The sequence below is a fragment of the Physeter macrocephalus genome, chromosome 7, assembly GCF_002837175.3.
Source record: "Physeter macrocephalus isolate SW-GA chromosome 7, ASM283717v5, whole genome shotgun sequence".
Classification (NCBI taxonomy): Eukaryota; Metazoa; Chordata; class Mammalia; order Artiodactyla; family Physeteridae; genus Physeter; species Physeter macrocephalus.
In genome coordinates, this window is record NC_041220.1 from 113,031,345 (window position 1) to 113,048,580 (window position 17,236).

Here is a 17,236-nt window from a genome sequence, read left to right on the forward strand (position 1 = left end):
CCCCTGCATCGGCAGGCGGACTCTCAACAACTGCGCCACCAGGGAAGCCCTGAACGCTTCCTCTTTAAAAAAAAAAAAAAAAAAAAAAAAAAAAAAAGTAACTTTTTTTTCTGTTCTACATTCTGTGTTCTAGAACTAGGTAGCTACCTTTTTAAAGACCATCTGTATGTCCGCTGGTGGACTTCGGTTTCAAAATCAACAAGCTTCTTTCCCCTATAGACACCAGGCTCGGAGCAGATGCGTAGTAGTAAAGTTGGACGGAATTTGGATAATAGTTTTGCAAGATGCTATGAGTGCTGTAGCCTGAAGTTGGTAACGAGAGACAGGCAATGGCTGAGTTAGTGCTTTGGTACCTCCATTAGAAGTAGTTGTCCATGGCGTTGAAGGTTTGTTTCTGAAAATGCCTTACTCAGGCACCTCTTCATTATACTTGTCCTACAACACTGAGCTAGGGCACTGTAGAGAATCTCTGTCAGTCTTCTTTTACGGAGAGGGGCCCTGGTCCTTTGTCATCCTGCTCTGAGGCATTAGTATCTGGGGGCTTTTCACAGGGGCAGAACAGTAGAAAGGTGAGAGGTCCAAAATTTTTGGTACTACCTCTTAGCCATTCTCCATCTCTTAGTGATCCTCTGTTTCCCCGCCAGGCTAACTTTCCTCTTGCTTTCGCTTCCTCGGAAATGGACAGTGACTTTCTGTGGACACTTCTTTAGGGATACAGCTAAGGATACATTTTGATCTAGCGATCCACCTCATCCTTCTTCGTCTTAACAATATGCCAGTCAGTCTTCTCCAAAGTTTTGCTATTTTAGTTCCGTCTCTTCAGCTAGACTTCAAGCTCTTTGGGTGAATGTTCAGGTCAGTGTTTTTGTTTTTTTTCTTGAAACTCCTTTTAATGGCACCCACATATTCCTCAGTGCTGGGACATTTAGGTGCACAATAAACATTTGTGGTTGATCATCTATTTGCCATTCACAACTGTCAAGAAGTATTGCCTGTCCATACTGACTGTGCCCTTTTAACTTTTTTTTCCCCCTTTTTCTTTCGTTAAACAAAGGCTTAGCTGTCACCACTTTGAGTTTTTCCTCCTCCCTATTTTTCTCCCCTGAAGTTACCCTGAAGGGGAGGTCTTTAAAATGCAGAGGATTGTGCTTAAGTTGTGCAGTGTACTCTGGGTGGGGTCTAATTACGAGGTTTGAAAACTTCTTCAGGCAGCTGGGTTCTGGATCGCGATGAAAAGACTGCTTTCCTAAATTGACAACAGCTGGGGCCGTGTTGCCGGCACATATAAAAGAGGTGGTGCTGGCGCTCTGTGTTGTGGAGAAATCTTCACTCTTTAGAGCCTGTGGAGCTTTAAGCAGAGGGCACCTTTCATCACTGGTGTCTTGGTGGGTAAAAGTGCCCCGAGCTGGTCCTCGGGGTCCGCGTTTCTGTTGTTTGGTAGAAATTGTTGTGACTGTATCGAAATGTTGTCAGTTACTAATTTACCATGTTAGTTGTAGTGAATTATTTTATCCTTCCAGTAACGAGTAGAATTTCTCCCTAAATGGGCATAGCTAATAAGGCTTTGTGTATCTTTTCACTGTGTTATTTTGAAGGCTGTTAGCTTTCCTTCTGTATGGTGTGCATCTCTGAATATAAAAGGATAAACGGAGGTAGTGCCATTTAAAGTTATCTTGAATGCATAGTTCTTGAATATGTTCTGAAAAGTAGTCACTTAAAAAGATTCCAGTTTTTAAAATGAAAGTAGAAAGTTGACCGTTTTGACAAATGCAGAGAATAACAATTATTCTATGCATGTAAGCAATTCATCACAGTTTTTTATCCTTTAAGGTTCATAGAAAAGACGCAGTCTTAGGAAGGAATGATGTGATCTCTGGGTGGGTTCTAGCTTATTATGACTTCATGGTTTGCATCAAATGATAGTGTCTGATGAAGTGTTTGCAATGCTGGGTCCTGACTTTTATTTATAGAAATTTAAAAGGAATTGTTTATTAAAATTTTCCTATTTATACCTGACATCAGCTCAAAAAGAGAAGAATTCCAAGATGAAACAATTCAATGTTCTATTTTTATTTATTTATTTTTGCCTGTGTTGGGTCTTTGTTGCTGTGTGTGGACTTTCTCCAGTTGCGGCGAGCGGGGGCTACTCTTCATGGTGGTGCGCGGGCTTCTCGTTGTGGTGGCTTCTCTCGTCGCAGAGCACGGGCTCTAGGCACACAGGCTTCAGTAGTTGTGGCACTTGGGTTCAGTAGTTGTGGCTCTTGGGCTCTAGAGCAAAGGCTGAGTAGTTGTGGCACACGGACTTAGTTGCTCTACGGCATGTGGGATCTTCCCAGACCAGGGCTCGAACCCGTGTCTCCTGCATTGGCGGGTGGATTCTTAACCACTGCACCACCAGGGAAGTCCCTCAATGTTTTATAAATAAACTCCATCTCAGCAGCTTTAACTATGTTCTGACGATACATTTATAAAGCAAATGGCTTTGGTATTTGTTTCCTTATTTTGATAATGTTTTTGTTTTGGATGCTTGACAACTGGACAAGCACAGTTTCTGAACATAGTTCTGTTTTGTTTTTACAGGTGGGTTAGTAACATCTTTGGGGGAAAGAAAATTGCCTTCCTTTCCTGAAAGCGGTGAATGTACAGCAGATGGTTGTCCAGGAGGAACAGTAGTCCGATGGAGACCCTCTATGTTTTGTACTAGGAAACAGAATCAGTTGTAAGAGTCCATGTTGATCTTGGCAGTAGAATGATTAAAAAAAGTTGAGTTCCCACAAAGAACAAGAACTTTACCATCTCCTTTTTGATCTGAAGACCGGAGGACAATGGATATCATAGAGACAGCAAAACTTGAAGAACATATGGAAAACCAAACCAACGATCCTGCAAACACTTACGCAAGACCTGCTGAACCTGTTGAAGAAGAGAACAAAAATGGCAATGGTAAACCTAAGAGTTTATCCAATGGGTTGCGAAAGGGCACCAAAAAGTACCCGGACTATATCCAAATTGCTATGCCCACGGAATCGAGGAACAAATTTCCCCTAGAGTGGTGGAAAACGGGCATTGCCTTCGTGTACGCTCTTTTCAACCTTGTCCTGACAACCGTCATGATCACGGTTGTGCATGAGAGGGTCCCTCCCAAGGAGCTCAGCCCTCCACTCCCAGACAAGTTTTTTGATTACATAGATCGGGTGAAATGGGCATTTTCTGTATCAGAAATAAATGGAATTATATTAGTTGGATTATGGATCACCCAGTGGCTATTTCTGAGATACAAGTAAGTAAGGTCTAACATGTTTTGGGGATTTGCCATGAGTTTATATTTTAGTGAGCCGGTGTGTAATTGAAATGATCTTTCTCGGTTTTATCAGATAAATGCAGTCTTATCCAGGCACTTAATGAAAAGAATCAATAGAAAGATCTACAACCTTGAGTAAATCCAGTCATTATTCCATAAGCATTTATTGAGCAACTGTATGAAAGTGGCAACTGTGTGTGAAGGTGCAGAAGTACTGTGGTGGATGATTCAGACTTTGTAAATTTAAGGTGCAGTTCTAATTTCAAGCAACTTGGCACTATGGTATTTGCATGATACATTAAGAGCCTTGGAAAGGAATAACATTCACTTCATCATGCTTGCGTTATTCCAGGCTCTTGACAGGTGGGGAAAGTTGTAGGCTGGGAAGCTTTTTTCTCTGTTACTCATAATGTGATGACTATATTGGTCTATAGTCAATGGCAGGCTTTCAGGTTTGCCTCTCTTCAAGAGTTCTCGAATTTTACGTGTCTTTTCCTTTTGCCTTTTGGCAATCCAGTCACAAGAGTTTGTTTAATAAACTGCATTTAGAACTGGGTCCATGCGGTTTGGGTTTTAGATTTCTAAAGTAAACGTGCCTTCTGGTTTCCTCAAGCCATCACAAAGGAGCATTTAGTTCATTGGTTTCAGTCTTCCCATTTTAGAATAGCAGGAGTCAGGAAGTGTAGTAAGCCAGGTACTTTTGCTTTAAAAATAGGACACAGCTCTGAGGTGGTTATTTCTGCTTCCCTGTTGAATTCTGACTGCTAATCCATTGAGAAAAAAGGCCCCTCAATTCCCCTTTTCTCCTCAGCCCTCATTCAGATGTTTTTTCTCTACTAAGATTCTAATAATTAAATTAAATTCTAATAATTAAAGTTTAATTAAAACATTGCCCATAAACGGAGGCTTTTGAAAGTATAATACATGCTGATATAGTCCATACACTTCAGAGTCAAATAGGGTTTTAGTAGTAATGCCACAAGATCATTTTTTTTTTTTTTTTTCTGTGGTACGCGGGCCTCTCACTGCCGTGGCCTCTCCCGTTGCGGAGCACAGGCTCCGGACGCGCAGGCTCAGCGGCCGTGGCTCACGGGCCCAGCTGCTCCGTGGCACGTGGGATCTTCCCGGACCGGGGCTCGAACCCGTGTCCCCTGCATCGGCAGGCGGACGCGCAACCACTGCGCCACCAGGGAAGCCCCAAGATCATTTTTTGAAGAGGAATTTAGTCTATATTGTTCTTTCAATTGGTTGTTGCTTTGAGATTTGAAGAGTTCAGTCTGTCTTTGTTAAAGAGTTCCCCACATGCAGGTGTGCAGTTTTGAAAACTTATTCCACAAACTGAAGTCATTCCTAAGCATTTTCTTTAAAATATTTCTCTTAATAATGTATAAGTAAAAGACATAGCTGTCAATTGTCTTTTACCGAGTAGGGGAACTTTACGCTAAAGTTGTTAGTTATAACGTGCTTTACGCTAAAAGCAAACAGTGTAGCTGTTGAACTTTAGCGTTTTCCTTTTTAGTGTCTGGAATTGACACTGAATGTGAGAGAGACTGCTCAGGCCAAAGATATTTGCTCTCTCCTTTGTTTTAGAGCAAAGTTTTATTTGTATATGTGTGTGAAAGAGAAATTTCCCAGGGCCGGGTAAGTAGCTGGCTTCCAGCCTGCAGTACAGTTCCGGTGTATTTGCATCTTCACGTAGAGGACAGTTGTTACCTGTCTCTCCGGTGCCAACTTCGGTTTTACCATGTCAAAACTTGTTTTCACACAGGCCAGCCGCATGTTTTAATGATAGCCACTGTTTGGGTCACAATCCACCAGCAAAAACTTGGGGAAATCACACTAATTTTCCTTTTTACTTTTCATATAGAATTGGATCTTACATTTTAGTAACTGGTAGAGTAATTTTTATAACCCATTTTGAACATTCCAGCTGAATAAGAAATTCTAGTTGTTCTCTCTCCTTCACTCTCACTCTCTCACTTAAAACACCTTTAAAGCTATGGGGAAAAAAAAATCACTGGCAGTAGTTCTTTAAATAAGGCTGCGGAGTGCATGTTTCACCTCTAAGTTAATTTTCTGTTCTGAGTACAGCTGAACTCTGAATACTGGAATGAATAAAATTGACCCATAATAATTCCTGCTTATTACTTCACCTTGTCTAACAGCATGGAGCACAATTCAGCACTCTTTTTGAACCTGGTTTTGAATCAAGGGAGAATAGCTTTTCACTTAACCAAATGGAAGCACTCAGCAATGTTCATTACCTGTTCCTTTTCAGTACTAGAAAAGGCAGGGCTAGAATAGCAAGCCTTTGAAAGAGATGCCTTGCAAGAAATAGGTACTTTCATCAACTAGTCAAGGTGTTTCTCTCTATTTTTTGACCCCAGAAACCCTGGAATCTCCTTAAAATAGCTCTTGGAGACAGGCAGCTAAAATTATATTTGTACATGATTCTTTAGAAGTCCTAACAGTTACCTGAATTAGACCTTGATCCATGGCAGACCACAGTCTTGGAGAAAACTTAAAATATTCCACATGCCTAAAATTGCCTGTTTTTCCAGAGGTTTTTGATCCCTGGTTTTGGAAGTTTGAGAGCTCTGAAAATGGGAGACCTGGAGTTAACATATTTTATGTACCAGGGAAGTTACAACTAGTAATTCTAGGGGCTTTGTGGATCCCAGCCATCTTTATAGATCCCAGAGTTTATAGGTCCACCTCTAACTACACAACAGAGTCATCTTCAGAATTCTTTTTTTTTGCGGTACGCGGCCCTCTCGCTGTTGTGGCCTCTCCCGTTGCGGAGCACAGGCTCCGGACGCGCAGGCGCAGCGGCCGGGGCTCACAGGCCCAGCCGCTCCAAGGCATGTGGGATCTTCCCGGACCGGGGCACGAACCCGTGTCTCCTGCATCGGCAGGCGGACTCTCAACCACTGCGCCACCAGGGAAGCCCATCTTCAGAATTCTTGATGCCCATTCAGGTACCCAAGAGCCAGTGGTACCGATGGGCAGAACCCTTCCCTTTGGAGGACAGTGTGCTCAAAGCCAGCTTCTGGGAACCACTGCCTTAGACTGACGACTTAGGGGGCGAAGGACAGGGACTAATGTTAGTCAAGACAACTGTCTTCACCGAAACATATAAAGTGAAAAAGGACTTGTGGGATTCTTTTTTTTTAACCTCTTTTGATCAAGATTGCATAAAATCAGGGTAAACTAATCAGTTGACAGCTTCACTCTTAAATGTCCTTAAATGCACGAGGACACTTTGAACATCTTCAAAATATAATTCTCTGAAAATCTCTATAGTCATAGACAAAATAGTTCATGCCTAAGTTGTCAGAATATTTTTGGATAGTCCCCAAATAAACCTTGCTTATATAACTTAGGTTAAAAGAGTTGTCCCATTTCCCTATGTGCCTAATTATGTCGTATCACCTTAGCTCATTAGTTAATTCCTCTGCGACCGTGGCTCGCTGATACCTCTGCTGTGTTCTCAAGAGAGGGTTTATTAATGCAGTGAGTTGACTGGCAACATAGAGAGGTTCATTGAATTCTCTGGCAAAGAGGGCCTTTTTTAGGAGTGGTAGTTGTGTAAAACCCTTAATCTACTTGAACACCCCCTCTCCCCAGAGGCTCATTCCTTTGGGGCCCAACCCACCTAGATTCATTGCAGTATGTGAATCTTCAGTTCTGAAAACTGCAATTATTCTTTATTCTGTTAAACATTATTTTATGTTGCCTTAGGAGCAAAAAACCCCAGTAAACCTATTTTTCCCCATCCCTATTTTTCCTTTAGGTCAATAGTAGGGCGCAGATTCTTTTTTATCATTGGAACTTTGTACCTGTATCGCTGTATCACGATGTACGTTACTACTCTCCCTGTGCCTGGAATGCATTTCCAGTGCGCTCCAAAGGTAAGCCCCTCTGAATTACCATTTAGAGGACATTAAGCAAACAGTGATTGAACACCTGCTCTCTGTTATACATTCTCCTAGACACGTTCATATATGTTAATTGAAATCTAGCATATTTAGTTTTGCTTTAGATTTTGGGGGGAAACATTAAAATGTGTTCATAAAATGTATATGTTTGTGCATAAAAATTTCATTTTCTGCTAACTGGAAGTTACTGTTGGGTCTTTGACTCTGCATTTTTGCCTTCTCATTTACTCATTCATGAATTCATTTTGAAAGTATTAAGTTCCTGTTATATACCAGGCACTGTGTAACAGCAATGACCAAAACACAGTTCTCCTCCTCCGAGAACGTATATTCTTATTGAAGGATGGCGACAGTTAAGTGAAGTCATAACTTGTTACATGGTGGTAAGTCAGGTGGCTCTCAGATGGAGAACAGTAAAGCTGAGTAAGGGTGAAAGGGACTCTGAGGGTAGGTACTAATGTATAGAGTGGTCAGGAAAAACTTCTTCAGTAAGAAAGCTTTTGGGCGGCCAAGATGAGGGAGTGAGCCATGTGAATGGGGTGAGAACTCCAGGACAAGGAAATAACTTAATCATAGTGCATTCAGGGAAGAGCAGGGAGACACGTGTGGCTGCGTAGAGTTATGAAGAGTTGAGATGATGCAGCCACAGATCTCACAGGGCCTCTGTGCCCATTGTAGGAACTTGAACCTTGGTGGTGGCAGTGGAAATGAGGAGAAGCCGTTTGACTCGGGATATATTTTGAAGGTAGAGCCAACAGGATGTGCTAATAAGTTGGATGTGGGTTTAAGAGAAAGAAGTCAAGGATGACCTCAGAGTTTTTAGTAAATGGAAGGATCGAGCGGCCTTTCACTGAGATAGAGTGTGAGAATGGATACTGAAACTGTTGTAAGCAGGATTTATAGTTTCTCCAGGTAGTCATTTCTCAAGAGAGCTATTAATCATCTTAGACCCCAGTGTGCCCTGGTTTAAAAAGGAAACTTACAAATCATGTGCTTTCTGGGCAAGGGAATGAAGTCTATCATAGTTAACTGAACACTAAGCAGATGTCCAAGGTGGAAGGAAAAATAGAGTTGTTCTGAAGAAGTCAACAGTCTCCTTCACCAAATATAGGTGTGGTTTGGAGAAGCTATAATTTTCCAAAGCCATCAAAGCAGAAAGTGTCTGTAATGAAAACAGTGTACGTATTGAATTTAAACATTGACTGATTTTTAGTGAAACTAATTTAAGTCATGGGAGAAGTTCAGGAGCATAATAAACACTTCTAAGGGGTTATGGCAATGGGTTAAATGAAGAAATGGCCACAGGAAAGAAGGCAAGCCCATCCTAGTAACGGGTGAGCTTTGCAGGGATGAATTGCTATGATTACAGAAAGCATGTAAAGATTATCTTCTGTGGAAAAGTTGCAATTTTCAGAAGCCACAAGAGCACATGTACTGCTGGATAACCAAGCTACAGATGTTCACAGTGGAAGCTCTGGGAACAGCCCCTGTGTTCAGACGTCAAGACCTAAGACCTTTTCCTGAAGCATCAGCAGGCTGTTGGTGCCTGGATCGTGGTTCAGTAAAAGAAACACAAATCAATTTGTTTCAGTAGAGGTGATGTGGTCTTCTAGAACAAGAGGCAGAATTGCATCCTAAATGTGGTTCAGCCGCTGGCTTTGAGTGCTCCTTAGATTTTTGTGGTTACAAAACTATTAGATAATCTATCTGTCTCCTTTGTTGCTGACTCTAGAATGCCGTTAGTGACAGAGAGCAATGACAGAACTGTGTATACTGAAGCCACTTGCTATGGAAGGTTATCTGACTAGTCACTGATGCCTCACATCACTTGTTACGTAGTGGATGTGATCACAGAAGCCATCACAGTGATAGGCCCTTAGTGGAACCCTTGGCTCTCACAGTTTTCCAGTTGTCTTCCCCCTTCTCTATCCTATGGTTTACTTTAAGTCCTTGGCTTAACGAACTGCTTCATGTCACACACCCAAGTTTTAGTTTGCAGTTGCAAAATTTGAGTTCTGAAAATTGTGCTTAAATAGATATTGACCTAGTTATTAGAACTCACATGAAATGATTTAGCTTCTCAAACCCCTTTTGCCACAGGAATGTTGGGCTGGCACAGCTACATTCCTTTCCCTGAGAAAGCTCCCCTGTCATCCTGACCATAGAGGTCCAAAGGACTTCTCTTCTAAATTGAAGGGATGGTGTGGATGGTAAGGTTTCTGGTTTGGCCGCAGCCAAGTTGGGCTCTCTTGTACCTAATTTATTTTTGTGGGAAATGTTGTGTGGAGGTCATAGTTTGAGGAACCCTTGAGGACACTGAGCTCTGTCTGTTTTGGCTGTTATGATCAATGCTTCTCTTCCTGGTTTTCTACATCTTCAGTTTCATATCCAGGAATGGCATAGAATGGGTCTGAAAAATGAGGAAATTAAGAGGAACTAGAGTCTTTAGTCGTGTGTGATAGAGGGCCTCAATGAAATAGAACAGAACTAGAAAATAATCTGTCAATGCCAGCTCTCACGATTACCCTCTCCCTTCCCAGTTTTCTTTCAGCCCTCTTTTAAAATTTCCTTTCTTGAAGTTCTGTTTAACATTTATGCTGAGCATGATCTGACATCTTAAGATAGCAGTGACAGGACTGAGGAATTAAGAACTGAGAAAGTACAGAAAAGGCAAGAAGGGAGTCCTTCCTCTGTTCTGTGAAGGCATATGGAATCAGATGCTGTCGGAAATCTCAATACACCAACACTGCTGAAAGAAAGGGGGAAGAAGAGAATGTGTGGCAGCATTTTAGCTCCTGGTTTAATTATGCCTTTTGATCCATCTAAATTTCTTTCTAGTAAAGAAATTTAAGTGTTTCTGCCCTTAGAAAATTCGAGTATTGAGTTGGGGTGGGTCAGTGGATAAAAAAATATTATTCTAGTTTTGAAATGAATAATGTGTTCTTTAAACTGGGAACACAATGGTCAGGCGGAGTGTCTGTACCTTTCTATTTGATCTCATTGTTGACAGTTGTTTGTACCAACCGCACAACCAGAAATTCCTGAAGGTCTGTGGCTGATCTGATAAAGCTCATGCTAGATTCTATCCTCCACATCAAGGGCTTTCGCGTCATTTTATGTGGTTTGCAGTACGCCTTTCCCGAGGGGCACCTGAAGTGAGTCCTGCAACTTCTGTCAACAGTCCTTATCTTCTCCGGGTATGGATCCTTTCCTGCCTGAAAAGACCCTGTCTTTTCAAGGCAGGGTCACCTGTTACTTGGCACGTTTGGTTTAAGGACTGTCAATTCTTGATAAAATGCACATGTTCTCTTGGTTTTGCCAGCTGGGCTCGGCCTAAGCAAACTCTTGAAGAAAGCTGAGTTTCTTTGAAACCTCCAGTTTCTCACGCTGCCCTCTAATCCTGTTTCATGTCATTTTCTGCTGCAGAGCCTTATTCTCAACTATCACCCGATCACGATGTGTTTGCCTTTTTACAAGGGTCACCTGAATACCAGAAAGCTTTCCAGATTCATAAGTTATTTTTCATCAGGAAAGTTTTAGGCAAGGAATCCTGCCCTAATTTCCATTTTACCATATAGGATGGTTTCCCACCTGCTTTGGAGACTCAATTTCTCTACTCCTAGACTGTCTTCTCCTCCATCTGTACACATCTTACCCTCCTTCACCACTACACGTCTACTTGGACTAGACACTACCTGTGTACACCACCAAACAGTTTGCCACCGTCATGACTGGCCTGTCCATGCTTCAGGGGCCAGTTGCCCAGAAGGATCACCGCTGAGTAGGAAAAGCACTGTATCTTACAACTGTGCCTCCGGTCCCAAGTGAAAATAGTCATTAATGGTCTTTCTATATTTCTCTTCTTGTGTATACTTTGATTCCATTTTATTTCTGAGTGTCATTCTTTGATTTTCTAAACCTATTCCCTTGATATTAGACTGATGGGAAACCCTCCGTCCGGCCCTACAGTGTTTCAGTATTCCATTTTCCCGTATATTCTATCTCAGTCCACTACTCCTTCCTGTATGCTTAAGGTTTGGGTTTTGGGGGGCGGTTTTTTAATACAATTTTTAAAGGTTACACTCCATTTACAGTTATTACCAAATTATTGACTCTATTCCCCGTGTTGTACAATGCATCCTTGAGCCGATCTTACACCCAGTAGTTTGTACCTCCCACTCCCTCACCCCTATATTACCCCTCTCCCTTCCCTCCCCACTGGTAACCACTAGTTTGTTCCCTGTATCTGTGAGTCTGCTTCCTTTTTTGTTATTTTACTAGTTCGTTGTATTTTTCAGATTCCACATGTAAGTGACACCTGTATGCTTAAGTTTTAACGGGATATGAACTTTTGACTGTTTGCCTCAAACTCCTGCCCTAACCCATCATTGTTCCCCATGTCATCACGACAGCTTCTCGGGGCTTCTCCACCCTTGCCCAGGGAGCTCTTTCCTGACCTTTCCTGCCACAGCACGCAGGTTATTGCTTTGGAGGATGTTTTTCCTCATCGAGCTACTCATTTTAAAGCTGCCAGTACCTCCCTAATCCGTCATTTTCAAGCCCGTTTAAATTAGTTAATGTATCGCAGCTCTTTTTAACTGTAAACGTTTTGATCAGATGTTAATACAGCTATCTGCACACTTTAGGTTGCCCACCTAACACAAGGTATGAATACACTGTAGAATATTAGTAATGTGGAGTGCAGCCGAATCAAGTATTAGCCATCTGAAACCCCAACCTCCCCCTGCAAAGAGGAAAGAAAGGAGCTTTGATCTTTTTAGTCCATAATTGTGGTGAAGTCATTGGTTGTTAGTATTTTTAAAAGCTTTGCCCAAGGACACAGCACCACTAAAATGTATTATTAGTAACATACTGAATAATTTAAAACGTATCACTAAAACTGGCCAATACGATGAATAAAATCCAGTTTGAGGAGCTTCCCCCTTGGGTTCTTTCTGACTGAAGTTAAAAAGAAAAAAATCACAACCTGGTGGCCTTTCTTAAATATCACATGAATTAGGCTAAAACATGATTTTATCAGCTTATAAATTTTTTTCCTGATCTTCTTGTGTCATTCAGCTCAACGGAGACTCTCAGGCAAAAGTACAACGGATTCTACGGTTGATTTCTGGTGGCGGATTGTCCATAACTGGGTCGCACATCTTGTGTGGAGACTTCCTCTTCAGCGGTCACACAGTTGTGCTGACACTTACTTATTTGTTCATCAAAGAATGTAAGTAATAACTCATTCCTGCTTTATTGATTGTTGTAGTGGGCAGGATCCCTAAGCCCTGAAACTGATGAGTCCTTATTCTATTGGAATCGATAGCTATGGAAAGAGGGGTGTGTGTGTGTGTGTGTGTGTGTTTAAATCATTTCAACCAGTCGTATGTGATTTGAACACTGAAGGAAGGCTTAAAGCTTGGCCCTGGCTTCTTGCTAACATTTAGCATGCCTCCAAAATGTCTCCCTCCTTGGTTAGTACTTCTTAAGGTATGAAAAGCTATTATTATTATTATTTTTTTTGTTTGCGATACGCGGGCCTCTCACTGTTGCGGCCTCTCTCTTTGCGGAGCACAGGCTCCGGACGCGCAGGCTCAGCGGCCACGGCTCACGGGCCCAGCCGCTCCGCGGCATGCGGGATCCTCCCGGACCGGGGCGCGAACCCGGTTCCCCTGCATCGGCAGGCGGACGCTCAACCACTGCGCCACCAGGGAAGCCCGGAAAGGACTTTTGAATGAAATTTCCATTGTATGGAACATCCATTCCATCATCCCAAATACTTTGGTTAATATTTTCCCCTTTTTAAACCTTTTTTAACGTTTCCTTATCCCACTTTATTCTAATTTCGTCACTTCCAGTAGCTTTCTGTGCTTTAATATGCATCTTCATGAAACAGTTTGCCAATACTAACCGTTTTCTTCTTAGAAAGCAACATGGAGATGAGAATGTGAAATATCTCCCCATATTTTTATACTTAATTCCCATTTTACAAAATTCTTGTGTATTCCAGTGGCTTTTCTTCTTCTTTTTTTTTTTGGCTGGAATAACGTCTTGTTCATTGTGAGGGAGGTTGTATTTGGTTTTAGCTGCCTAGCAGATTTCTGAGGGTTTGTATATTTGGGCCCATTATCTCAAAATCCTTTTGAAGTAGTGATGCTTCTCCCTCCATTTTTACCAAGCTGGTCGGTATTAACCTTCATCTTTAGTTCCAGGATACCCTGTCCCCATGCCATTGTTCTTTTAGAGGCTTATCTCAATTCTCTTCACTTGCAGAGCATATCATGGAGGTCTTTGGGCAGAGACCAGGGGAAGGAGGCCCTTCCCCTCTGTCCTCCTTGGTTAGTCCCCTTCTCTCCCTTCTTCTCTTAGTCTGTCATTAATCCAAACAGGTTTAGACCCATCAAGGTTTATCTTTCAGTGGTGCAGAAGTGAATTCTCCCCATAGACTGCCCGGGGTTATAGGTTTTAATTCTGCTTTGAGGGCAATATGACAAAGAGAGGAGAGTCTCTGTAGTAGATGAAGTCTTTTTTTTGGGGGGGGGGGGACAATTGTATATCTTCTGAATTGTTTTCTTTCTAAATGCTTACACACAAGCTTTGAGTTAGGAGAGCAGCGTGTTAAGTGTTCGGCCTTTGTCATACTGTCTGACTTGAAGGCAGAGGGCCTTCTGCACCTTGCCCCATAGCTCTGTTCTTACACGGTTGGAGAGGGGTGGTGGAGGGGAGGAACCTAGCTCTGTCTGTGTGCCAAAAACTCCCCCTTAAATTTCAATCTTCTGAAATTTCTAATTTCTAACACCTAGTTACAGGTTCTGGGTGGTGGGCTGAGCGATTGATGTTGTTTATAGCGCTCACTCTAACTTTTGCTGTGGAAAGTTCAGCAAAAACTGATCTGTGTAAGATCATTCAGTTTCCAGTGTAGAGGTTCATTTGGGTTGTAGGATCTTCTCTCTAATCTGCAGATCATAAAAGCTTATAGAAGAAGAGGAGGATGAGGGCCGGGAGAAGTTACATGTTAGAGTGAAGCTACTGTGGGTGGAAAACATAAGGTAATGAAGAGAAAACATCCCAGGAAACTGAGAGTCATTTTTATAAAATAATTGAAGACCAAGTGATATTACCAATAACAGCAAATAGACATAGTACTATTTTTTCTGTGCCAGGCACTATTCCAAGGCCCTGATGCAAATGAACTCGTTTAATCCTTGTAGCTACCTCATGAGGGGAACACTGTTTTTCCCCATTTTTCAGAGGAAACTTAAGCATAAAGAAAGTGAATGAATTAAGCCACAGTCCACAGTTAGTAATTGGAGGATGGGGTATTCAAACTCAAGCAGGCTGACTTCAGAGGGTACACTACCAATTTCTTGGCTCTGTTTAGAATTTTTGGAAACCCAAGCTGTCTGATCTTATAGAATTGCTAAGAAATAGCCTGGATGTATTGCTCATTGTTGTACTTTCACCTCAGAGCAATAGCAGGGCAACTTTGTGTTTATTTCTATGCTTTAATAAAGGCTGATGCAGTATGTAGAGACATGTTCTTCCCCACCTATGATTTGAGCTTGAGGTTGTTTAAATTGTATAAGTCTACATACAGCAAGGAAAGAATTACATTCTGCTTTTTCCTTTTCATTTTTTTAAAAATAGATCTTTATTGGAGTATAATTGCTTCACAATACTGTGTTAGTTTCTGTTGTACAACAAAGTGAATCAGCCATATGCATACATATATCCCCATATCCCGTCCCTCTTGCGTCTCCCTCCTACCCTCCCTATCCCACCCCTCTAGGTGGTCACAAAGCACCGAGCTGATCTCCCTGTGCTATGCGGCTGCTTCCCACTAGCTATCTATTTGACATTTGGTAGTGTCTATATGTCGGTGCTACTCTCACTTTCTCCAAGTTTTGGTGATAAACAAAAGGGCAAATCTGTAATGCTTGATACAAACCCAACTTTAGAATCAGTTCTATACATAAACTGGGCATTCCATGTTTAGGCCCGTTTCCTATGCAATTAGGAAAAACAGTTACCTTCTAAATTATACCATGTGTTGTTGTTCTGAGTAAGCACTGGTTCCAGTGGTTTCTTTGAACATTCTGCTTCTAGAATTAGATGCATCATTTGTATATTTTTTGCTTTCCTGCCTTTTGATCATTTTGGACTCTCCCTGTTTACTCCGTTGTTACGAGCAGATTTGAATTTAGTCATGAGAGTAGTTGAAAACGTGGGACCAGAATCATTCTGTGGATTAGCAAGAGAGGGTCTTACACAGGTGTGCAGATATTATCTTTGGGACTTAGGTTCCTTATAAAATTAGCCTGGAGAAATCAATGTAGCTCTTAGAACCAAATGTCTTGCTAGTCGAGAAAACTACTTTTTTTTTTTCTTTTTTTTTTTTTTACCTTGCTACTACACAAGTCTACTGTCTCTATTATTCATTGACAACTAGGGCTAGGATCCCACACAGACAGTGAAGTTCATTAATAATTGTATCATCATCTGTCAGCTCAAGGTTATCCCTCTGGGTAGAATGAGAGAACAGAGAGGATTACCATTTTGCCATTTCTATTTCAAAGCAGTTTATGTTAAATATTTTCTTTGGGCCAGCCAGTGTTCTCAATTAAGGACCAGTGATCCCAGTGTGGTCGCTCATGGAGAATACATTTTTATGTGCTAGGAGAGCAGTGCTAGGGCATCTAGCCATTCCTGAAACCTCATTTTCAATTCCACAAGTAGTAAAATGGGCCACCTCTTTACTCCCTACCTACTTCAGCTTTGCTTCTTGTGGATAAACAAATACAAAATAGTTCTGCTTTGCTCAGACATTTTGGACTTTTAAGGTAAATACCAGATGACCTGTTAGGAAGGGAAGCAGGGCTGATGTGAGGCTTCAGGGAGGGGTGAGGTCTGTGGTGCTGGAGAATGCATATTTAGTGAAATCTCCAGATTTCTGAAAGTTACTTCAATTTTTAACGTTCAGATCCTAACAGAACAGTTATGGGGACTGGATCTGGCCCCCCAGGCTACAGAAGTAAGGCCTCTCCTAGCTATAAAATTCTCGGATTTCCTGAGTTACCTGCCAGAACCTCGTGGCAGAACGAACGAAGCAAGAGTTGGAAATAATGAGCTGCACATTCAGAAGTAGGAAATCAGACTTTCAAATGCAAATACAGGTTTATCATCTTACTGTTCCACGCAGGACTAAAAGAGCAACAGCTATTTAATTTTTATTTGAACCATGTTTGATTTGAAGTGTCATGTAAAGTTCTGGAAATGGATCTTTTTGCTATTCTACCATTCTTCCACACCTGAAAGTAAATACCACTATAAATGTAAACACAGTTAAATATGAAATAAATTTTAGTTTATTTGATTATTATCTTTGTGAGCTAATAAAGCTTTAAAAGAGAGAAAAGGAAACAGTTATTCAAAGAAAAGAAAAGTTATTAGAGATGAGCACTGGTTCCAGTTACACCTGGGTCGTTACCACCTGTGTGAGAAGGCTGGGGGGCGTGCGATCATATTTAACCTGCCGAGCGCTTTAGTTCTCTGTTATAGCTGATCAGTGTCATGAACTTAGTGCCCTCTCTAGGTAAGGCTCAAACCCATAAGTGAATAGGCAAGAATCCCAAGCTTTACATAGGGAGTGTCTTATAGTTGCTCTTGGCAATAACAGTATAAAATTGCTGAGAATCAAAATATTGCTAGCCACAATTACCATTTTTCTCCCCCTGCAGAAATCAAAGTAAGTTTATATATAAGACCTAAAATTACTCTTGCTTTCTCATTCCCTCCTCCACCCCACCGCCCCTTTTTCATAGACAACGACCCTTTCTTTTTCTTTTTTTGGCCACACAGCAAGGCTCATGGGATCTGAGTTCCCTGACCAGGGATTAAACCCAGCCACGGCAGTGCAAGTGCTGAGTCCTAACCACTGGACCATCAGGGAGTTCCCGACAACTGTCCTTTCTTTTCACTCTACTGTTTCTCTTTC

General features: G+C 41.7%; 1 protein-coding gene across 9 annotated transcripts in view; it reads left to right on the forward strand.

Annotated features, from left to right (window-relative positions):
- Positions 1 to 17,236, forward strand: part of SGMS2 (sphingomyelin synthase 2) — an 87,809-nt gene that overhangs the window by 63,874 nt on the left and 6,699 nt on the right. For 8 of the 9 annotated variants that reach the window (XM_007100590.4, XM_055086165.1, XM_007100586.4 and 5 more), the window contains 3 exons: positions 2,581 to 3,280; positions 7,095 to 7,212; positions 12,319 to 12,472. In XM_007100590.4, the coding sequence (XP_007100652.1) occupies positions 2,826 to 3,280; positions 7,095 to 7,212; positions 12,319 to 12,472 (727 nt within the window). In that variant the 5' untranslated portion in view covers positions 2,581 to 2,825. Of the gene's footprint in view, positions 1 to 2,580; positions 3,281 to 7,094; positions 7,213 to 12,318; positions 12,473 to 17,236 lie in introns of those variants that run through there. The other variant, XM_055086167.1, reaches the window with a different exon arrangement.